Source organism: Aquarana catesbeiana, linkage group LG12 (genome assembly GCF_042186555.1).
Source record: "Aquarana catesbeiana isolate 2022-GZ linkage group LG12, ASM4218655v1, whole genome shotgun sequence".
Classification (NCBI taxonomy): Eukaryota; Metazoa; Chordata; class Amphibia; order Anura; family Ranidae; genus Aquarana; species Aquarana catesbeiana.
The window spans coordinates 167204835-167229103 of record NC_133335.1 but is presented as its reverse complement, the minus strand read 5'-3'; the positions used below and the strand labels follow the sequence as shown (position 1 = coordinate 167229103).

The window sequence follows — 24269 nt, the reverse complement described above, 5'->3', positions numbered from 1 at the left end:
ATTTTCTCTTTTTCGGACCATTCTCTGTGAACCCGAGAGATGGTTGTGTGTGAAAATCCCAGCAGATTTCAGTTTTTGAAATACTCAGACCAGCCCGTCTGGCACCAATAACCATGTCACGTAAGTCACTTAAATCTCCCTTTCTTCCCCATTCTGATGCTCAGTTTGAACTTCAGCAAGTTGTCTTCACCGCGTCTAGATGCCTAAATGCATTGAGTTGGTGCCATGTGATTGGCTGATTAGCAATTTGTGTTACGAAGCAATTTGAACAGGTGTACCTAATAAAGTGGCCGGTGTGTGTGTGTATGTATATATATATATATGCACACAGACAGAGAGATATATATATATATAATATGTGTATACAGCTATATTTTTTAGCACACACAAGTATTATGATTGTAACCTTGCTCTCCTTTCTGTATAAAATATCCCCCAATTCCTGTGTAATAGTGAAGTGCGTTGTGGTGGCCATTAGTAAGTGACATGATGTCAGCTCTTATTCCTCCACACACACCCCACCCAAGCATCCCAATGTTCATCCTTCCTGCAGCATGACTCTCCCAGCCATGACCTCACAGTCACACAGCCCAGAGCAGCGGCAGTCTACCACAAAGAGAATCTGAAATGGACAAGCCGAGCAGCCAATGAACACACAGAACGCAGACCGGCATTTCCGAGCCTCTTTTCCCATTGGCTGTTTTATTTCAACGAAGGCGGGACATAGCTTAACGCCACATGCGAGAGCATCATGTAAAAAAAAAAAAAAAAAAAAAAAAAGATTTCAGACAGATAGGACGAACGACCAACCACGGAGCCCAGTCACCGGCGCCCTCCAATGACAGACTCCGTAACGGTTCGAAGCAACCAATCCCTACTCACCAGGGGCGTGCCTCGGTATATAAATTGCGCAGCTGCCTTCGCAGGCGGATAGTCGCTGCCAAAAAAAAAGAAGCCATGTCTACCACAGCTACGTTCCAAGGACTGGACCCCGAGGGCCGCAGCAGTTCTAGGTGAGGCCTGTCAGACACGGCGGGGCTTATGTGAGGTTGGGTTGTGTCCGGGTATTGAGGTGGAAGGACCGTCCGCTGTGTGAGGGAACGTGGGTGGAGGATATATGCGGCGTGCGGACCTCTCTGTCCAGTCACAGAGATGCTGCAGTGCTGCCTGTGAGCTCATCCCAGTGAGAGGAGTGCGGGCTCAGCCATTGTCTTCATCGGCTCTTCTCCCCGGGGATGTCCGCCCTCCTGGGTGAGGCACATAACAAAGGAAGAAGGCCGGGCTGTGCGACACACACGGCTCCTTCCTCACATCCCCTCCATTTCTGTCACCTCACACCTGGAATCTCCCATCATACTGAATAGGAATCATAGGCATCACTTGGCATGATTCTCTCCAATTCCACATCCTGGAAAAAGTAGTATTCTAGAGGATGTATATAGTGCCAACAGATTATATTCTAGAGGATGTATATAGTGCCAACAGATTATATTCTAGAGGATGTATATAGTGCCAACAGATTATATTCTAGAGGATGTATATAGTGCCAACAGATTATATTCTAGAGGATGTATATAGTGCCAACAGATTATATTCTAGAGGATGTATATAGTGCCAACAGATTATATTCTAGAGGATGTATATAGTGCCAACAGATTATATTCTAGAGGATGTATATAGTGCCAACAGATTGTGCAGTGCTTTCTAATATACAAGAGGGCCTAGGAGCTTGCAATCTAATAGGGTGGGGCAGGTGGTACTAAAGATAATGACTAGGGATGCTCTGATACCAATTTTTGTAAGGTGCGGTATGGGTACCAATACCATTTCTCTAGTACTCGCTGATGCCAATTACTGACACCCGTTTTTAGTGTCAAATGGTTCAGGGCTGGTTTACAGCTCAATTTCCAGTCCCCTCCGGTGTGACTTCAGGTACGACTTGTCACTGGAATTGGTGACCCTGGAAGTTGCACAATGGAGGCCACTTTATTAGGGGTGCTGCCCCCCCATTCATCCGCCTGGACCCATAATCTACATATGGAACTCTGTAGGAATGGATTCCAATGGGGGTATTTTTAAGCATGTGATTGGAGCCCAAGGCTTTTATTGGCTTCAAAGAAGGGTGGGCTTGGGAGGAGTCTTCCCAGTTGTGACAATAGAGAATAAATATTCACTATGGTCACACTGATTCTCCTCCCAGCCAATCAGGAAGTGGGTCTTGACATGTTTCCTGATTGGCTGAAAGGAGAAGGGATCCTATTGGCCTAGGAGGAGATGCAGGAGAAGCCGCCGCCCATAGGAAAGTGCTGCCCGCACCATTGGCATGGGGGGTGTGCGATTGGACCGACCCGGGGGGGTGGCTGTGAGTGCATTGTTTGCCACCCCCCCCCCCCCCCCCCAAACAAAAATGCCAGCCGCCACTGAAGGCACACCCGGGCTGAAAATCGTACCTGGCTCTCTTTGAAATTGCACTGTGGCCGGCTACATAAAATAGCCTTTTGGTTCACATGTCATGCAAATCAGATGCTGTGCACAACTTATCCAATTTGCATATATGTGAACCAGGGCTAGGTTTTATTAGAGCATTTGCATGAGTACAAGTAATTTGTGCAAATGCTTAAGCCCCATACACACGGGCTGAATGTTGGGAGACAATAGGTGGTTAGAAGACATCCATTCTGGCCTGTGTTGGTCTGTCCAACAGAAGCCGTTCGTCTGGCTTCTGTCGGATGCGCATGCTGGGAAACCTGCAGCCCACCAACTCCTGATCAGCGCTCTCAGCCACTGGCAGATCGCTGATCAGTCTTTTGGCAGGGGTGCCATCCCCCTGTCAGAACATAACCACTCAGTGGGGGAGATCGCTGAAGTAACCTTGCATGGGTGGTACAGCTGCTGACCAGAGCTGTCAGTTTTTTTTTTTTTTTATGCAAACTGCTGGGTTGCTCAAAAAGCAGTGTACCCAGTTTTAGTATCTGTGCAATGCTAGTAATGACCGGGGGGGATTAGCCGAGGAAGACATTAACGTTAATTTGTTAGGTGGAGGCTAGCATTCCCTGAGATGCGTTTTCAGGGTTCAAGTAAAGCGGGGGTGTCCAGCCTGCAGGCAGCATGTGCCCCCCAAGAGAATTTGGCATGGCGCCTTGGTTTTTCTGAAAGGATGCTGTGTAAGCACAGCAGCCATGGAGGCTGACAGACCAGCCAAGGCCATGCACACTTGTAAGGATGCCAAAGATATTGTGCAAACATAGCAGCCGTGACAGCCTACATTGACAAGTCAAGCAAATGCACATCTGAAGGGATGCTGGGGCCGCCATATTTACAATAGCAACAGGGGTGCCAGTAAATGCTGCATGGCTGCACCCCACCCACAACCCCATGTCACCACACAGCACAGGCTATATTCACACTGGCAATTAGGCCTGGTGCAAATTGTAGTGGCAGTTCTTCCTGCAGCTCTCAGCAGACAGGTGCAGCTGCTGGCCTTGTACATTGCATTGTATTTCTGCCAGTTATCCTGATTTCCTAATAAAAACGAACTGCAGGAGAGCAGTGTGGTCAGTTTCTGGTTGTGCTGATAACACAATCTGCTGTCCAATGATTAGACTGGTGCTGACACCACCCCTGCCTGGACTGCCATTTATTGGGATGACCAGTGTGCTACAGATTCTCCTTCCACAGCTCTAAAATCCTTATGCAACTGAGCATAGCAGTTATGCGATCACTTGTGAAGAAAAGGTGTTTATAATGCGTATAAACGTTTGCCTTTCCATTCTATTTTACACTGAATGGGTTGTTTTTAAAAGGTAAGGGTTCACATATACTTTAAGTGGCTGGATCACCAGGTGAAAATGAAAGTGCAGCATTACAAACCCATACATGCTCACTTGTGAATGCAGCATTGGTCTGTTGCAGTTGCCAGTGCTGGCTCTAGGAGAACTGAGCAATCACTAGGCAGCTGATTGGTCCTCACAGAGCAGAGAGATGACTGTCAGCACTGTTTCTGATCAATGGAGTGCCAGGCTGTGGAGGGTGCAGGAGTGGCTGGCATCTAGGTGGATCTTGACATTGTCGGTCACAGGAGTGCAGAACTAAGTGCACTCCTGTGAGCCAGAAGTATGGCCAAAAGAGCTTTGGCCAGACTGTTACTTTTTAAAGGGGGGGAGCTTCAAAACGAATGCAGCCCACCCCATTTAAGGACTAGTAATCTGCAATACAAAATTTTGATTTTGGATTCAAAGTGGTATTAAAGGTTTTTACCTTCGTGAATTCTATGCGTAAAGGTAACTTTGTGCAGTGGGCTCCCCCTAGCCTTACCTCAGCCCCCTCTGATCATGATGGCCTGGGCTGTATGGGGACTCTCCCTCATTGGCTGAAACAGTAGCAGGAGCCCATTGCTGTCAATCACAGCCAGTGAGCCAATGAGGAGAGTGGGGGCAGGGCTGAGATTTGGCTCTGTCTTAGGGATGCATAGAGCAGTGGCTCAGAACAAGCATGCAGCTGTACCCCAAAACAAACTGCTTATTCTGGGGTCACTGCTTGAGGGGGAGGAGTTAGGCGTGCCGGCAGGGGACCTGAAGAGGATTGGGGCTACTCTGTGCAAAAACATTGCACAGAGCTGGTAAGTATATAAAATGCCTGTTTAAAAAATAAAACAACCCAAAGCTTTAGGATCACTTTAATAACACTTTAAACAAAGCACCAAAAATGCATCCTGTGTTTATAAAAAAACTCCCATTGAGGTTGATGGGTGCCAAAAATGCACTGCCCCAAGACTTCAATGGGAGCACACATTGCACCTGGGAGCACAACACTCCAAAAATCACACATGGAGAATGTGATTTCCACTGTCATGCATTGCGATGGCAAACAGGAGAAATTGCACAAGTGTGAACAGGGCTCTGCAATGCACATGAGATCAGCATTTGAGTGTCTGGGGCACATAATGGCTTTATATCTTTGCAGAGATTTTTTTTTCTAGTGCAGGAAAATGCAGGTCCCTGGAGTGTTGTAAACAAGCCCTTATAAGTGACTGCTGTGCAAAAACTAGAATTGCTCTGTCTTGGATTTTATTTTGCTGGGCAACCCAGCTGTACATAAAACAGAATGACTTAATTTTTTAAAACTATCCCTAGATGGTGGGGGCCATAATGTGCCAGCTAGCAAGTTTTGGTAGACTTGCCTGATCCCCCTCCTACACTGCAAGCGTTCCCACTAGGCACTGGCACTTAAAAGGTTCAGGAATGCAGAATGCTGCTTCTACCCCAAGAACTAAGCAATTAAACCCTGCTGATCACTCGTCTCTCCCCCTCTGCTCTGAGCAGAGCTGTGACTGTTAGTGACTCCCCAGCACTCAGTGGAGGGGGCAGGAGGGCTGGTTAAGGATCTGTGTCATGCTGAGGCTGAGCCGGCTGATGTTTCTGGGTGTATCCCAACTCTGACGTTGGGATCTTCCCCAAACCTGGACTGGCTGAGTGACATCAGCCTGCTGCAGTCCCATGATCTATAGAAGTAGTCAAAAGCTTTGGCTTTACTTTTCTTAAAGTGATTGTAAACTGTGGATGTTCAAAAAAACCTGAAAGGCAATGGCACAATGTGCTAGTATGCATTGCACACTAGCAAATTGTGAAATGCTCACCCTGGAACAAAGCCCTCCAGCAGTTTAAAGTCACTGCTGAGGGCTAAAATGTTCCCCCCCCTGTCTTCTGGGTTGGCAAGCTCCTGCACTGTGATTGGCCAGAGATGCCACCCCTGCACATGTGCCCTTGGTTCCAGCACAAAGCTCAAGTTCCAGCAATGTATGCTGGACCTTCAGATTTTTTTTTTTTAATTCTGTACCCTGTTTAGGAGATTTGCCCTTTGTCTTGTTTACATCGAAAGCAAATTTTGGAGTGTCCCCAGAAATGTAATAGTGGGGGGGAATCTTCCAAAGGGGACACTAGTTCTGGTGAGCTGGGGGTCCCCAAGGAATTACTCTAATTTGCAGGAATATAGGGCAAGAAGGGAAATCTTGAATGGGACAGATAGTGGGAACAAAAATCGGACAGAGGTATAATCCTCCCTTGCTCTATCTAAAATGAGGAAAAAATAATTGTGTCTTTGTTCTACTGCAAGTCTGGTCAGTCTCCTGGGTTCACTCTTCAGCTCCTTGATTGGCTGGGCTGCAATGTCACTCCCCTACATGCACATGGGAGTTGCAGATCACCACAGAGGTGCCATAATGTACATGAATCTGCCGCTTAGTATACATTAAATCTAACACACAGAGAAGCATTCAAGATGGAAGAGACCCAAAGACTTTTTGGTCATAAAAATCATACCTGTCAGTTTAGTTCAATTTTGCCTTAACCACTTTCTGTCCAGCATATATTCAGTATATAAAGTCCTGGAGAGCAAGTGGTACTATGATTATGGCTGCAGCCAGCAATCAACTGTTGGGTAGGTCCTTATCTGCAAAACTTGTCCTGAATGACTTCAGTGTATTGAAGCTAGGGGGTCAGTAAGCACAGCCAGGCACCTAATATTTGCAGAATGAAGTCTAAAGGTAAAGTGGTGGTTAGCGTTTTTTCCTTCAACCATAGCTTATGGCAGTGGTTGTCAATTTATAGCTAAATGTGACCCCTGACATCACCAAAGGGCTGCACATAATGTTTAGTATATTTGATGCACGAGAGGACTGTCAAACTGCAGATCTAATGGCACAAATGGGGATTAGAGGTGGACATGCAAAATTTTTGGATGGGGATATGCTGAAGACAATCCTGAATATGGGAACATGTTGCATGAGGCTAGTAGAGATCAATGCCATTACCTGAGGGGTCCTGGTTGGGCACCAGGGGCCTATGGAATCTACATTATGCTTACTTTTTATTCTAGAATCCTGAGACCTCCAGGTGGTGGGTCCAACTTCGCTTTTGGTGTTGGTGATCCACAGAAGCAACAGCCTGTTAGAAAACATAAGATGGCTTCCAACATATTTGGTATACCAGATGATGAACCGACTCCTGCATCCCACGCATCAGAAAAAGGTAAAACTTTGTTTTTCAGATTTTATTGGTAGGGCTGCATGATGAATATAAAGGGGCTTAGTGTTTTACCCCAACATTTCATATTCCTCATACGTGTTTGCTGTACCATGTACTTGTATGAGGAAGTATCCTGTTTGTATTTCCTTTGTGTGAAATCACTGGTGTTCCTGCTAGTCCCTCTGCTTTCCTATTAAAAACTGGGTACACTAAGCAGAAGAGGACATTGTAGTCAGTTGTGGGACATTGTAGCTGTGCTGGGAACTTGGCATGTTCTCCTCCAATGGTGACTTTTCCTGACACGCCCCTGCTGCTCAGCTATTGGGAAGCTCAGTGTGCTGTTGCTTCTCATCCCACCAGCTCCTATGCAGCTGAGAACAAAGGCAATGTGATCACTTATCGATTAGAGGTGCACATCTTCCCTGGTCTCACGATTCGATTATGATTATTCTGTCAACTATTTGATTCCACGATGCATCACTATTGCTTCCCATGGGTTTTATAAAATTCAAGCAGTCAGAACACTTTTTTAATTCTGCTCTTAACCACTTGCTGACTAGCCGCTGTCATACAGCAGCAGGTCAGCACGTTCCCGTGAATCACTATCTGTACATCGGCTCCTTTAAGAGCCTTAGCGGGCACCCGATGAATGTGACCGCTATATCCGCCGGCCACCTGCGATCACGTAATAGAGCCAGAATGGGGATCTGTCAATGTAAACAGACATCCCTGTTCTGATGGGAGGAGAGCTGCTGTTCCTAGTGATTAGGAACAGTGATCAGTCGTCTCCCAGTCAGTCCCATCCCCAACAGTTAAACACACGAGGGAACACATTTAACCCCTTTATCACCCCTAGTGTTAACCCTTTTTACACAGTAATCTGCATTTTTATAGTGCTGATCGTTGTATAAATGTCAATGGTCCCAAAATGTCCTATCTGTCTGCTGCAATGTTGCAGTCTCGCTAAAAATTGCTGATCACTGCCATTACTAGGAAAGCAAAAAATAATAAATGCCATAAATCAATCCCCCTACTGTAGACGCTATAACTTTTGAGCAAATATATGCTTGTGTGGTATTTTTGGTTTTAAAAAAATGTAGAATACATATTGGCCTAAACTGATGAAGAAATTTGACTTTTGGTTATTGTAGCAAAAGTATTTTTCAAAATAGTCACTTTTTTTGTTTAAAGCATAAAAACAGGTGATCAAATACCACCAAAAGAAAAAAGGCCATCAATTTTTGTTTGGGTATAACGCTGCGTGATCGTGCAATTGTCCATTAAAGCGATGCAGCGCTGTATTGCAAAAATGGCCTGGTCATTAAGGGGGCATAAGTGGTTAAAGTGGGTTTCCACCCAAAAAAACTACATGAAAAATCCTAAAAAAAAAAATACAAAAACATTTGGATATTTTTTTTTTTTTACTTCTAAATACCTGTTGCTAGGTAGTTCCTCGTAGTCTGCCTCTTCCAGTGCCTGGGCTGGTGACATCACTTCCCCGTCGGCACAGGAAGGGCTCAGCTCTGCTCCCTCCCTCCTGTCAATCATCTGGGACCCATTACAGGTCTCAGGTGACTGCGCAGCCAATCACAGCGCGTCGCTTGCGCATGCGAAGTGGGTGCCAGGCTGTGAAGCCACAGCCTGGCGCCCACAGTTGCAATGCCGGCGCCGCTGAACGGAGGGGGAGACGAGCGGGGCTTTGATTCCCCCGCATCGCTGGACCCAGGGACAGGTAAGTGTCCAATTAAAAGTCAGCAGCTGCAGTATTCGTAGCTGCTGACTTTTTTTCTTTTACTGGACCTTGGGTGGAACTCCTCTTTAAAGACACTCCTTCATGTAGTGAAGTCTGAACACAGCAGACAACAGTATTTAGTAAAGACAGTGCTTCCTATACACAGGTGACAGTCTAACGTATACATGGACTGAGTGTCTGGTCTTTTTCTCCCCCACCACTATTGTGTCTGGTCTTTCCCCCCCCACTATTGTGTCTGGTCTTTCCCCCCCCACTATTGTGTCTGGTCTTTCCCCCCCCACTATTGTGTCTGGTCTTTCCCCCCCCACTATTGTGTCTGGTCTTTCCCCCCCCACTATTGTGTCTGGTCTTTCCCCCCCCACTATTGTGTCTGGTCTTTCCCCCCCCACTATTGTGTCTGGTCTTTCCCCCCCCACTATTGTGTCTGGTCTTTCCCCCCCCACTATTGTGTCTGGTCTTTCCCCCCCCACTATTGTGTCTGGTCTTTCCCCCCCCACTATTGTGTCTGGTCTTTCCCCCCCCACTATTGTGTCTGGTCTTTCCCCCCCCACTATTGTGTCTGGTCTTTCCCCCCCCACTATTGTGTCTGGTCTTTCCCCCCCCACTATTGTGTCTGGTCTTTCCCCCCCCACTATTGTGTCTGGTCTTTCCCCCCCCACTATTGTGTCTGGTCTTTCCCCCCCCACTATTGTGTCTGGTCTTTCCCCCCCCACTATTGTGTCTGGTCTTTCCCCCCCCCACTATTGTGTCTGGTCTTTCCCCCCCCACTATTGTGTCTGGTCTTTCCCCCCCCCACTATTGTGTCTGGTCTTTCCCCCCCCCACTATTGTGTCTGGTCTTTCCCCCCCCCACTATTGTGTCTGGTCTTTCCCCCCCCCACTATTGTGTCTGGTCTTTCCCCCCCCCACTATTGTGTCTGGTCTTTCCCCCCCCCACTATTGTGTCTGGTCTTTCCCCCCCCCACTATTGTGTCTGGTCTTTCCCCCCCCCACTATTGTGTCTGGTCTTTCCCCCCCCCACTATTGTGTCTGGTCTTTCCCCCCCCCACTATTGTGTCTGGTCTTTCCCCCCCCCACTATTGTGTCTGGTCTTTCCCCCCCCCACTATTGTGTCTGGTCTTTCCCCCCCCCACTATTGTGTCTGGTCTTTCCCCCCCCCACTATTGTGTCTGGTCTTTCCCCCCCCCACTATTGTGTCTGGTCTTTCCCCCCCCCACTATTGTGTCTGGTCTTTCCCCCCCCCACTATTGTGTCTGGTCTTTCCCCCCCCACTATTGTGTCTGGTCTTTCCCCCCCCACTATTGTGTCTGGTCTTTCCCCCCCCACTATTGTGTCTGGTCTTTCCCCCCCCACTATTGTGTCTGGTCTTTCCCCCCCCACTATTGTGTCTGGTCTTTCCCCCCCCACTATTGTGTCTGGTCTTTCCCCCCCCACTATTGTGTCTGGTCTTTCCCCCCCCACTATTGTGTCTGGTCTTTCCCCCCCCACTATTGTGTCTGGTCTTTCCCCCCCCACTATTGTGTCTGGTCTTTCCCCCCCCACTATTGTGTCTGGTCTTTCCCCCCCCACTATTGTGTCTGGTCTTTCCCCCCCCACTATTGTGTCTGGTCTTTCCCCCCCCACTATTGTGTCTGGTCTTTCCCCCCCCACTATTGTGTCTGGTCTTTCCCCCCCCACTATTGTGTCTGGTCTTTCCCCCCCCACTATTGTGTCTGGTCTTTCCCCCCCCACTATTGTGTCTGGTCTTTCCCCCCCCACTATTGTGTCTGGTCTTTCCCCCCCCACTATTGTGTCTGGTCTTTCCCCCCCCACTATTGTGTCTGGTCTTTCCCCCCCCACTATTGTGTCTGGTCTTTCCCCCCCCCCACTATTGTGTCTGGTCTTTCCCCCCCCCCACTATTGTGTCTGGTCTTTCCCCCCCCCACTATTGTGTCTGGTCTTTCCCCCCCCACTATTGTGTCTGGTCTTTCCCCCCCCACTATTGTGTCTGGTCTTTCCCCCCCCACTATTGTGTCTGGTCTTTCCCCCCCCACTATTGTGTCTGGTCTTTCCCCCCCCACTATTGTGTCTGGTCTTTCCCCCCCCACTATTGTGTCTGGTCTTTCCCCCCCCACTATTGTGTCTGGTCTTTCCCCCCCCACTATTGTGTCTGGTCTTTCCCCCCCCACTATTGTGTCTGGTCTTTCCCCCCCCACTATTGTGTCTGGTCTTTCCCCCCCCACTATTGTGTCTGGTCTTTCCCCCCCCACTATTGTGTCTGGTCTTTCCCCCCCCACTATTGTGTCTGGTCTTTCCCCCCCCACTATTGTGTCTGGTCTTTCCCCCCCCACTATTGTGTCTGGTCTTTCCCCCCCCACTATTGTGTCTGGTCTTTCCCCCCCCACTATTGTGTCTGGTCTTTCCCCCCCCACTATTGTGTCTGGTCTTTCCCCCCCCACTATTGTGTCTGGTCTTTCCCCCCCCACTATTGTGTCTGGTCTTCCTCCCCCCCCACTATTGTGTCTGGTCTTCCCCCCCCCCCCCCATTGTGTCTGGTCTTCCCCCCCCCCCCCATTGTCTGGTCTTCTCCCCCCCCCCCACTATTGTGTCTGGTCTTCCTCCTCCCCCCCCCCCCCCCACTATTGTCTGGTCTTCCTCCTCCCCCCCCACTATTGTGTCTGGTCTTCCTCCTCCCCCCCCACTATTGTGTCTGGTCTTCCTCCTCCCCCCCCACTATTGTGTCTGGTCTTCCTCCCCCCCCCCCCCCCCCACTATTGTGTCTGGTCTTCCTCCCCCCCCCCCCCCACTATTGTGTCTGGTCTTCCTCCTCCCCCCCCCACTATTGTGTCTGGTCTTCCTCCTCCCCCCCCCCACTATTGTGTCTGGTCTTCCTCCTCCCCCCCCCCCCACTATTGTGTCTGGTCTTCCTCCTCCCCCCCCCCCACTATTGTGTCTGGTCTTCCTCCTCCCCCCCCCCCACTATTGTGTCTGGTCTTCCTCCTCCCCCCCCCCCCCGCTATTGTGTCTGGTCCCCCCCCCCCCCGCTATTGTGTCCGGTCTCTTCCCCCACACCCCATCTCCATTCCATGTAGGTGAGTGTATGGTGCACATGTGGGCTCTCCTGTGGTGTGTACAGTATACAAAATCACTCTATTGTCTGGCTGTCATTGAATGTCTGACGTTTTTCCACCTCTATACGTTGAGGGGGAAAAGTATTTGATCCCCTGGTGACTTGGAATGACTGACAAAGGAATGATCAGTTTCTAAATTTAAATGGTAGATTTATTTTAACAGTGAGACAGAATAACACTCATATCAGAAAACTTAATGAGTGAAATAAGTATGTGATCCCCCCCTATCGGCAAGATTTCTGGCTCCCAGGTGTCTTCTATACAGGTAACAAGCTGAGATTAGGCGCACTCTCAGGGAGTGTGCCTAATCTCAGCTTGTTACCTGTGTAAGACACCTGTCCACAAAAGCAATCGGATTCAATCTCTCCACCATGGCCAAGACCAAAGAGCTGTCAAGGATGTCAGACAAGATTGTAGACCTACACAAGGCTGGAATGGGGCTACGAGACAATCGCCAAGCAGCTTGGTGAGAGGGTGACAACAGTTGGTACAATGATTCGCAAATGGAAGAAACTCATAACTATCAATCTCCCAGTCTGAAACTCCATGCTAGATCTTGCCTTGTGGAGTTTCAATGATCGTGAGAATCGGCCCAGAACTACACGGGAGAGACTTATCAATGATCTCAAGGCAGCTTGGACCATTTTTGCCAGGAAAACAATTGGTAACACTATGCCATGAAGTACTGAAATCCTGCAGTACCCACAAAGTCCCCCTGCTCAAGAAAGCACATGTACAGGCCCATCTGAAGTTTTGCTAATTAACATCTGATTCAGAGAACTGGGGTGAAAGTGTTGTGGTCAGATGAGACCAAAATCAAGCTCTTTGGCATCAGTTCAACTCGCTGTGTTTGAAGGAGGAATGCTGCCTTTGACCCCCCCAAGAACACCATCCCCACTTTCAAACATGGAGTTGGAAACATTATGACTTGGGTGTTTGCTAAGCGGAAAGGACAACTTCACCACATCAAAGGGATGATGGACAGGGTCATGTACTGTCAACTCTTAGGTGAGAACCTCCTTCTCTCAGCCAGGGCATTGTAAACAGGGTTGTTTATGGGTATTCCAGCATGACATTGACCCAAAACACAGGGCCAAGGTAACCAGAGTGGCTCAAGCGCATTAAGGTCTTTGAGTGACCTAGCAAGTCTCCATACCTTAATCCCATAGAAAAGTCACATTAGACTTACTGGTAACTGGTTTTCCAATAGTCTCAGGACAGTACCTGAGATCATGGCTCCTCACACAACAAGAAATGCCTCATCCAAAGCTTTAATAGGCCTCCACCCAGCTTCCTTCAGTGTGTAGAATACCTCCAGCCCCAGCTAAAACATATAAGCAACAGTTATGTCATAGTATACAGCAAAACAAAGGGTGGGTTATTACTGTCCTGAGACTTCGAGAACAAGTTACTGGTAAGTCTAACTTGAATTTTCCTAAAACTTCTTTCAGGGCAGTACCTGAGAGGATAATCAAGACTTGCCCCATTAGGGTGGGACAATGGCCTGTAAGACTTTCCTTCTGAAAGCCTGGTCCCCTGCTGTCAGGTTTAGCCTATGATGGGCAAAGGTTGTCAGACTTGTCCACGTAGCTGCTTTATAGATGTGTTTGGGGGTGGCACCAACTTTCTCTGCCACTGAAGCTCTTGTAGAATGAGCCCAAATACCGTATATACTCGAGTATAAGCTGAGTTTTTCAGCACATTTTTTTTTTTTGTGCTGAAAGTGCCCCCCTCAGCTTATACTTGAGTCAAGCACTTTTCTGCAGCAAAAATGTCATTTTCTGAACCGATTTTGTATCTCGGGGCCCCTTGGTGCTAGGAACCCCAAATTTGGTGTGCAAACCCAGTGGAACTAGTACCACATCCAAAGCTGGGGTCCCAGCACCAAGTGGCCCCGAGATGCAGGGCCCCAAATTTGGTTCGGAAAAAGTCATTCTCTGCTGCAGAAAAGTGCTTGACATTTTCTGAACTGATTTTTGGGGCCCTGCATCTCAGGGCCACTTGGTGCTAGGAACTCCAGCTTTGGATATATTGTGGTGCTAGTTCCACTGGGCTTGCACACCAAATTTGGGGTGCCTAGCACTAAGTGGCCCCGAGATACGGGGCCCTAAATTCGGTCAACTGTCCAACTGCAGCAATGACATTTCAGGACCCTTTGGGTCCAGAGACCCCAAATTTTGGCTGCAGCTAGGGGACATCTAGGAACCCTTAACTACTGAGTTTGAAGCTTGGGGGACCTATGGCTGAATGGGCATTGTTGACCCTCTTTTCCATTTACAGTAGCTGTGCATTTCTCACCCTAGGCTTATACTTGAGTCAATAAGTTTTCCCATTTTTTGTGGTAAAATTAGGTGCCTTGGCTTATATTCGGGTCGACTTATACTTGAGTATATACGGTACTAACTGGATTCTCTTCCTGAAAAGGAATAGGGTTCTGTGATGGCCATTTTCAACCATCTGGCAATGGTTCTTCTGGAAGCATCTTTTCTTACTACCAGCATATAAAGCAAATGCGTCTGAACACCTAATATCCTTTAGTGGCTTCAAGGTAACTTGAGACTGCTCAACATCCAAAGTGTGAAATTCTTCCTTTCCTGATGGATTAGAGCAAAATGTAGGAAGTATAATCTCCTGAACATTCTTTTGGACTGAAGTGACCTTTGGTAAAAAATTAGGGTCTGTTTTTAGAACAATTCTGTCTGAAAAAAAAATGGCTCCCTGATTGACGAGGCTTGAAGCTCAATTCTGTGAGCTGTCATTTTAGCCACTAAATTTTTTAATGTAATCTGCCTCAGGGAGACTAAATCAATGGGTTCAAAGGGTTCCCTGGTCAGAGCCTGTAGAACAGATAAGTCCCACTTTGGGCAGCCTCTGATCACTACCAGTCTGGACCAGGTGAGGGCCTTGAAGAATCTAATCGCTAAGGGTTCTGATGGGTTTTTCTCCCAAAGTGACAACCTGGACTTTAAGGGTACTGACTGCCAAACCTTTATCCGCTCCATCTTGCAGGAATTCCAGGACAGAAGGAATGGGGCCATATGTAGTGCACCAGGAGTTAAACTTTCCAGACCTTCTAGTAGATGCTAACCTATCCAAAAATCCCTCCTTCCGCAAAAGCTGCTCTTTAGAAGCCAGGCTGAGTTTTAGCTTTGCTACCTTGGAATAGAGGGCCCTGTATCAGCAGGTCCTGTCAACAGGTGCCAATACAGTATGAGCTGCATCTGGAGAAGGTATGAAAACCAAGCTCTTCAGAAGGTTTTTGACTGCAAAAGTGGAATCCATACAGCATCTGTACCCTACTGAGCAATTTAGCACTTTGAGATTTAGGATGAGATGGCACTTTCCTGAGTTTCTGAATGAAAAATACCTGTGAGTAGAAGCCCTGGAAACACTTGTAGGGACTGGAACAATGATTCTGTGATCTCAGTTTCTGGATTAGGGACTTCATGGCAAGACTCTTGATTGGACTTTGGTATGTTCGTCACCAAAAACCTTTTTGGAGGTTTTTCTGTGAATTAGATCGCATAACCCTGGGAGAGCATGTTTAAAATAAACCTGGTCTTGAGCAATACTTCTCTGCTGCAGAAGACTCACTGCAATTTTTTTTTTATTGGAAGTCGCAGGAGTATTGAAGAGTGACCACTCCTACCTTTATGTTCGCTGTTATCTTCCTGCTGCCCTTTCTGGGTATGAAGAAAAATGCCTGCACATTTGTTTGACTGAAAACTATTTTCTATCGGCTGTTCAAGAATGGATTCTAGTTCTGATCCAAATAGTAAATCCCCTGCAAAGGGGATGTCACACAGCCTGTTTGATGCTGCATCTGGGCCAGGTTTTTTAGCCATAAGGCCCTCCTAGCAGAGTGAATGCTGCAGACATGCATATGGACTCTGCTGAAGTATCCACAAAGTATGCCACTGCTGCAGATAGGCTTGCAAAGGAATCCAGAATCTCTTGTTTTGGGGAATCTGCTGTAATATGGGATCTGATTAATCCAGTCCCCTAGATTCCTAGCAACACATGTTGCCATTGCTGGTTTCAGATTGTTCATGATTGCAAGGCGCTTTTTTTTTTTTTTTTTTGTCCATCCACTTATCCATAGGCCACTCTAGTGTGCCCATATCTTCAAAAACGAGGTCAGTCAACTTTAAAACCTGAGGCTGAATCCAGTTTTGGAACACTGTTCCAGATGGAGTCAAGGTTTTCCACCAAAGGGACTCTCTTGTGGGCCAGAGAAAATGGTTTCTCCTTCTCTATCCCTGAGGTAGCATGACTTACTTTTAAGGAGGTGCTGTCCTGAGACTTTTTAGGAAAATGGCGCAGGAGCTGAAGGTTTGCGTTACCAAATGTTGGCCTCCAAACCTTAATGACTGAGTATCTGCAAAGAGTGGGACAAAATCCCTCCTGAGATGTGTGCAAACCTGTTGGCAAACTACAAGAAGCATCTGACCTCTGATTGCAAACAAGGGTTTTGCCACAAAGTACTAGGTCATGTTTTGCAAAGGGGTCAAATACTTATTTCACTCATTAAAATGCAAATCTAACTTTTTTAAAATGTGTTTTTCAGGAGTATTTTGTTCTGTCTCACTGTTAAAATAAACCTTCCATTAAAACTATAGACCACTCATTTCTTTGTTGGTGAGCAAATGTACAAAAATCAGCAGGGGATGAAATACTTTTCCTCACTGTACCTCTGCAGGTCCCATAGGAAGTGCCCAATCACTCCTCCACCTGGCTCTCTTGTGTAGACATGGGGAGATCTGGTGCAGAGTGCAGTCTCCCTTGAGATCCAGCCCAGTAACAGGCTGGTCAATATCTGAGGTGGACAGGCAGAGGTTAGGACAGAACAGGTCCATTAAATTACTGACTGGGGCAAAGTACATTATTGCAGTCATGCTGATCCCTAGAGCACTGAAAGTCATAGAACTGTGCTGTTGATGCTGAGAGCAATCCCTGCAGAGTAAGATGGGGACAGAGCCAGGCTGCAGCATGTCCCAATGATGGACATTGCCATCTATCTTCTCAGAGCTTGGGCTACATGGCAACTCTGCATATGTCACTGCTAGAAACTGGCTGCTGCCAGCTTCCCTGCCACCTTTACTCTGCTCCTTTCTGCCTCTGGCTTTTGTGTTTAGCCAGTGTCCATGTGCTGCACACCATGAGATGTGTTCTGGAGGAGCCTGATGGGACAGCCAGCTGCACACCCCTCACTGACATAGGTGAGGGAGGTTAAAGTGCACCACTGGGAAGGAGAGGAGCCAAGGCAGCTCATTGTGCAATTCATCTCTGGTCTCAATCTGCTGAATTGGCTCTTAACATTTAGCATTTCTTAAACTCTTACAAGGTTATTTACAATTGCTTTTAAGCAGTTTAGCGTATAAAACCTATCTATTGTATCGGAGGGTACAAACTTTACTTTATACTCATTGGTCTTGAAGCTGCTGCTCTCCAACAGGGCCACATGATCATTACCCATGCATTTTTTTAAAAACCTCCTACTTGCCTACTCTATGCAATGGTGGTTTTGCAGAGCTGCCATGATCCTCCTATTCTTGGGTCACTGACAGTGCTCCTGGCTCCACCTACCCTTCCTGAGTGCCCCATAGCAAGCTGCTTGCTATGGTTGCACTTGTGCATGTGTGCTTTCCATAAGACTCCCTCCTGGCTGTGATTGACAGCAGTGGGAGCCAGTGGTTTCTGCTGCTGTCTGAGCCAATCAGGAGGGGGAGCCTCTGCTCTCAATTCAGTGATGTGCATGAGATTGGGCTCAGGTAAATATTGGGGGGGGGGGAGACTTATGGGAGCTGCATAGAATGCATGCAAATGCAGCCTTTAGAATCCCTTTAAGGAAGCTGCCTGTCATGTTCAGAATTTTTAGCAGAAGTGAAAATGCAAGGTTTGCTTTTTAAAACCATAGCTTAGGGCAACCATAGTGCCTTTCTCTACTCCATTTGCATTTTGCTGTACTTGGTGTGAGATTGTACCTCTGACTGCTCACTGGGATAGCCAAATTGATGCCTCAGTTAATACACAAGTAGCACTGCCCTTAGAGAAAGTAAGCATCAACGGGAGGAGGCTGCTACATGCAGGTTTTTAAGGGACCAAAGGTAATTGGACAGTTAAATCAAAAGCTGTTTCATGGCCAGGTGTGGGCTAATCAATGTTTCTTTTAAGTAGGTAAAGGGTCTGGAGTTGATTCTAAGTGTGGTATTTGGAATCTATTGCTGTGAACATACATCATGCATTCAAATGAGCTGTCCATGCAAGTGAAACAGACCATTGTAAGGCTCCAAAAACTAAACTAATCCATCAGAAATGGCAGCAACATTAGTGGCAAAATCAACAGTTTGGTACATTCTGAGGAAAGATTGCACTGGAGAGCTCAGCAACATAAAAAGGCCAAGACATCCAAGGAAGAAAACAGTGGTGAATGATTGCAAAATCCTCTCTATGGTGAAGAAACCCATTCACAACATCCAGACAAGTGAAGGACACTTTCCAGGAGGTGGGCATATCATTGTCAAGTCTACAATCAAGAGAAATGTCACAAGAGCATATAGAGGGTTCACCACAAGGTGCAAACCATTCATAAGCCTGAAACATATATAAAAGTGAGATTGGGCTTTGCCAAAAAAAATCTAAAGCCAGACTAGTTCTGGAAAAGCATTCTTTGGACAGATGAAACTAAGATTAATCTGTACCAGCATGAGGGGAAGAAAGTGTGGAGAAGGCTTGGAACGGCACATGATCCAAAGCACACAATGTCTGTAAAACCTGGTGCAGGCAATGTGGTGGCATGGCATGCATGGCTTCCAGTGGCACTGGGTCATTGGTGTTGAGACAGAAGCAGCCAGATATACTGTCAGCCCAGGTTCAGCCAAATGCAGCAAAGTCGATTGGATGGCACTTCACAGTACAGATGGACAATGATCCAAAACACACTGTAAAGCAACCCAGGAGCTTTTGAAGGGAAAGTGGAATATTCTGCAATGGCCAAGTCAATCACCTGATCTCGACACAATTGAGCATGCATTTCACTTGCTGAAGGCAAAACGAAAGGCAGAGCCACAAACAAAACTGAAGACCGCTGCAGTTAGAGCCTACCAAAGCATCAGAAAGGAGGAAACCCAGTCTTTTGAAGTCTGAAACCCATGGACATTGCCAAGCAGTCATATTATTCAGAATCCTTTTACTGGCAATATTAAACCTTTTTTTTTTTTTTTATATATTTGAGCTCCTGAAAATGGTGGGGGGGGGGATGTCAGGCTGTAAAAAATGGTTGTGGTTCTTAACATTTTTTACTTTATGTTCAACCCCCTTGAATTAAAGCTGAAAGTCTGCACTTCAAGTTCATTTGAATTGTTTTAATTGTATTCTGGTATACAGAGCAGAGCAGAATGTGAATTGTGCCTGTCCAAATCTATATGGACCCAACTGTATATGGGGGGGGGGGGGGAGACACACAATTGGATGCAAGCTTGGCAAGACATGGTGTCCACCCCTTAAACTGCTTAAACCCACTTATAACCTAAGCCCCACCCCACTCTAGCAACTTAACCACTTCAGCTCCAGAAGATTTACCCCCTTCATGACGGGCCATTTTTGTGATACGGCACTGCATTACTTTGACTATTGCATGGTCGTGTGATGCTGTACCCAAATAACATTTATGTGTGGTTTTTTTTTTGTTTTTTTTCCCTCACAAATGGAGCTTTCTATTGGTAATTGATCACCTGCTTTTTTTTTTACTTTTTTGCACTATAAGCAAAGGCCAACAATTTTGAAGGAATAGGTTTTATAGCAGAAAGTAAAAAAAAAATATCAACCAAATCTGTCTAGGCCAATATGTATTCTGCTACAGATTTTTGGTAAAAAATCCCAGTAAGCATATAGACTGGTTTGCACAAGTTATACAAACTAAGATTTTATTTATGGAATTTTTACTAGTAATGGCAGTGATCAGCAACTTATAGTGGGGCTGATATTGCAGTGGACAAATCCTGACTCACACTTTTTTTATACTTTTTTGGGAACCAGTAATATGAAGTGATCAATTCGAAATATCCACTGTCACTGTACTAATGACACTGACTGGGAAGGGGTTAACTGTGCCTAGCCAGTGATTGTGTACTGTGTGGGAGGTGCTTTTACAAGGGGAATGCATGGATCAATGTCCCTGCTTTGTAGGAACACAGAATCCATGCCTTCCCTACTGACAGGACAAATCTGCCTTGTTTACATAGGCAGACTGCTGTTCTGCCTGTGCCCCATGATTGGCAGGTGCAGGCAGACACTGAGTCTGCGGTTCCTCTTCCAGGCATCCCTAACCTGCTCTTGCTGATATTGCCTAGTACTATGGGGAGAATATGACCTGTAACGGTGCACTGCCCAGAAGCCAGTCTCTAGACCTGACCGTCCTAGGAAGGAATTTGAATTGCTACCCTGGGTTGCAGAAAACGCTTGCCTTGACAGAGCAGGGGGTACAGATAAAGGGAGTACACGGGTGTGAGGGAATGTCCTTTGCGGAGTCACCCTACCAATGATGGGCAAAGTGAAAACCTTAGGCCCCTTTCACACTGGGGCGGTAGGGGGCGTCGGCAGTAAAACTGCGCTATTTTTAGCGCTGTTTTACTGCGGTATTCGGCCGCAAGCGGTGCGGTTTTAACTCGCGGTATAGCCGCGCTGTCCCATTAATTTCAATGGGCAGGAGCGGTGAATACACCGCTCCTTCACAGCTCCAAAGATGCGGCTTGCAGGAGATTTTTTTTTCTTCTGCCAGCGCACCGCTTCAGTGTGAAAGCCCTTGGGCTTTCACAGTGGAGGCTGTTTAGGGGCGGTTTGCAGGCACTATTTTTAGCGCAATAATACCTGCAAACCGCCCCAGTGTGAAAGGGGCCTTAGCCTCGGTTCACACTGGGACGACTTGTCAGGCGACCTAGGTCGCCTGACAAGTCTCCTCCTGTTCTGTACAATGGAACCGTTCTAATCGGAGCGACGCAAGTCGCTCCGACTTAGAAAAAGGTTCCTGTACAACTTCGGGGGCGACTTGCATAGACTTCTATACAGAAGTCGTTTTGCAAGTCGGCCGGGCAGTAGTGTGCAGGTCGCCTCGGTGAGGCAAGTCGTGCCGCCTCTGGTGTGAACCGAGGCTTAGTGTTGCTAAACCCAGGGCTCCTTGTGTTAGTAAATATAAGCTGCTTACCTTTTTCTCGCCAGCATTATATCTGTCTTGTGAATTCTATCAATGTCTGGTTAAAGCTTGTAGGAGTTTTCATTCTGCTCAGACTGTCCTATAAGGCTGCAGGACCCCAGACCCTCTGGGCAGTGCTGATTGGCCCTGTACTGATCACATGCATTCTCCCAAGAGAAACTCTATAGCAATACACATCAAACTGAGCAAGTGCAGCTTGTCCCCTAGCCTATTAAGAGATGGTTTGGGGATAGTGGAAGGAGGAACAGAAGACCGGATCAAACTTTTTTTTTTTTTTTTTTTTTTTTTTATACAATGCAGAGGATTAACCACTTAGGTTCCAGTGTGTAACAAGCATGCTTTACGGTTGTGGCTTTAGTAATGTGTTGCCTGGTTTACATTGCCAATAAGCCTGTAAATATCTTGCAGATAGCCAACATAGTGCAGCTTGTGGAAACCCAGAAGATGCACAGGAAACATGTAATCGGGAAGAATGTGGAGAAGCTGCTGATCACATGGTATGTATCTGTAAATCTAAACTAATGGTGACTGCCAATGTCTACCTGCTGCTTTAATTACCTTTTGTCTAGAAAAGTGGCCAGCTATGAATGATGGGCGATGGCAGATGTCTCTTTTGCTCAGCCACAACATAGCAATCTGTTACCAGACAGATTTTGCAACATGTGGGAAAGTATTTTGGTATGGTAGTTGTCACTTCTGACACCTCTCCACAGCTTAATGGCAGCTACAGTCCTTACACTGGCTTAATTTGCTTTTTATTAGGTGTTTGGCTGAAGCTTCTTTATAATGGCATGCTGTCTAATGAGGAAAATACTCCAATGAATTTTGTGACTTGAGTGATGTCACTGCATTGCTGATGTGGAAACTACATTCCAGGAGTATGTGTCACTTCCATTACCCTTTAGTCACAGCAACTTTACTTCTCATAGTATTATGATCTTCCTGAAACCTTTTTCGTGTATGTATATCCCAGTTTCAAAGGTTAATGCTTTTTAAAAGCTGAACCCCAGGCAAACAAAAGCATTTGAATGCATACATGGGAGCAGTTTATATGCCAAGAGGATTTGAATTCAAAGTTGCATAGACTTGCCAGGTTGGTTGCCTGTCTGTTTTTCTGCAGTTAAGTGGAAGTTCAGTCAATCCTAAGCATACTCTATGCCTATTCTATGTGCCCTGTAAAGGAAAGATCTGTATCAATTTTGATAATTTGAGGGTGCTCTGGTCCAGTCACATGATTGGGTTCCAACACTGGCCGCAATGTAGAGGCACAGCAGATGCCCAATAGTAAGCCTATGGGTGATGTCAGCACCCAGGTTGTGCAGCCCTTGTTGGCAATCTCCTCACTAAAGCTGGGACCAGGTCATGTGACTGGACCAGCGTGCCCTCAGTATAGGGAAGTATACAGATCTTTCCTTTTACAGGGTAGATAGAATAGGCTTAGAATGGGAGTAGTAGATTTAAGTATAGTTGTGCTTGACTGAATTTCCACATTGGGCAAAACTAGGCTACATGCCTCAGCACCTGGTGGGATTGTAAGGAGCAGCAACATGCTGAGCTCTGCTTTCGACATTTTTGCTGGCATACAGAACACCATATTGGGGCCCCATGTGCTGTTATACAGGGTATTGGAGGCTGAGAGCCATCAGGTATGTTAGTAGTTGCATTTATAATGTTTAACCATTTTAATACTGGGCAGTTTCACCCACTTCCTGCCGAGGCCATTTTTCATCTTTCAGAGCTGTCGCACTTTGACAATTGTGTAGTCATGCTGTGCCAAAACAAATTCTTTTTTTCAGAGCTTTCTTTTGGTGTTTGTTAATCACCACTGAGTTTATTTTTGCTAAACCAATGAAAAATCTAATCTTGACGTTTGTTAGCTTGTTAATGTTGTAAGGTGAATTTCTCCACTGATTGAGCTGCACTGATTGTCAGTGCAGACCCCTCCTGTCAGAGCTGCTTATCGGCTCTCCTACTCACTCACTGTCAGAGTGAGTAGACCAATGCCGATAACTGGTACACGAACAGCTTGTTTTGAAGGATGTCATATGACATCCAGACAGAAAAATGGAGCCCCTGCCTGGCCTTCATTTTGTTATAGGCCAGGCAGGGGAGGTTTTAAATGCTAGACTGCATTCTAATGGTTTAGCTTCAGGCTCCATTCACACCTTGGTGTTTGGAATTGTGGGCAGAATCAATGCAATTTGCAGGTTCACTTTAAACAACGTGCAGATTCAATTTAAATCCACTGTAGTACCTTGTATAACTGCATAAAACTAAAGTATTCTAATGTGACTTTATTTCTTTCCATTTTAGGGTGAAGCAGAAGTACCAGGTGGGTAGCTCATTCCAAATGGTGTTGTGCAGTTACTGCTGTTTTCAGTGCTTGGTTACTTGTGCATCTTATTCAGTATCTTTTGTTTTGCCACAATTCTTTGTTTTCTCTCCATAGAAACAGAGTCTGGAAACGATGGATCTGAAGCTGAAAGCATACAACCTGCTGCCCCTGTGGCAGTAGCCAGCAGGCGAAATCCTCCAGGAGGGAAGTCCAGTCTGGTCCTGGGCTAAAGAAATTAAACGCATTGGCATTTTTCTTTCACGTGACTGTACATGTGTTCTTGTTTGAAGCACTTTGTTCAACCCTCTCCTTGTGTTTGGATCTACTGGAAAAGGCATGAATGGTTTTCTATTCTCATGTTTGTACTTTTTTTTTGTTTCACATAATAAACAATGTTAATGGTTACTTGTGTGTTGTGACCTAAAACTGATATTTTACTTGAATAATGTACAGTAGGTATTCAGCATCTGGAAGGAGGCTCCAAGAATCCATGCAAAAATATATATAATATATATCAATCTGCAGAAATGTGACTGAGCAGAAAGTTGCACAAATCTGGTGAAGAATGTAATATGTAAACTCATGTGTAAATATAAGGGTATATCAATGCTGATAAAAATGCCTGTGAAACTAAATATGGATATAATACAAAACCCTTAATACAAGTCTCCCACACATGCATAGAAAATGTGATCCCAATAAAGGGTGTAAATTACACATAAACAAATAGACTTACAAACTTAAATACAAGAATACATATGTGAACCATCAAAATGGAGAAAGTGTGTGTATATGTATAGATAGTAAATACCAATCAATAGGTGCATACACAGGTATAT

The 24269-nt window shown here is 46.2% G+C and overlaps 1 protein-coding gene across 1 annotated transcript; it reads left to right on the top strand.

The window, feature by feature from the left end:
* Positions 1 to 857: 857 nt before the first annotated feature.
* JPT1 (Jupiter microtubule associated homolog 1) lies at positions 858 to 23835 on the top strand. The gene is made up of 5 exons (XM_073606186.1): positions 858 to 1013; positions 6874 to 7025; positions 21504 to 21592; positions 23409 to 23427; positions 23545 to 23835. The coding sequence occupies exons 1-5, from the start codon at positions 958 to 960 to the stop codon at positions 23658 to 23660; spliced, it is 432 nt and encodes a 143-aa protein (XP_073462287.1). The 5' UTR covers positions 858 to 957; the 3' UTR covers positions 23661 to 23835.
* The last annotated feature ends 434 nt before the right edge of the window (positions 23836 to 24269 follow it).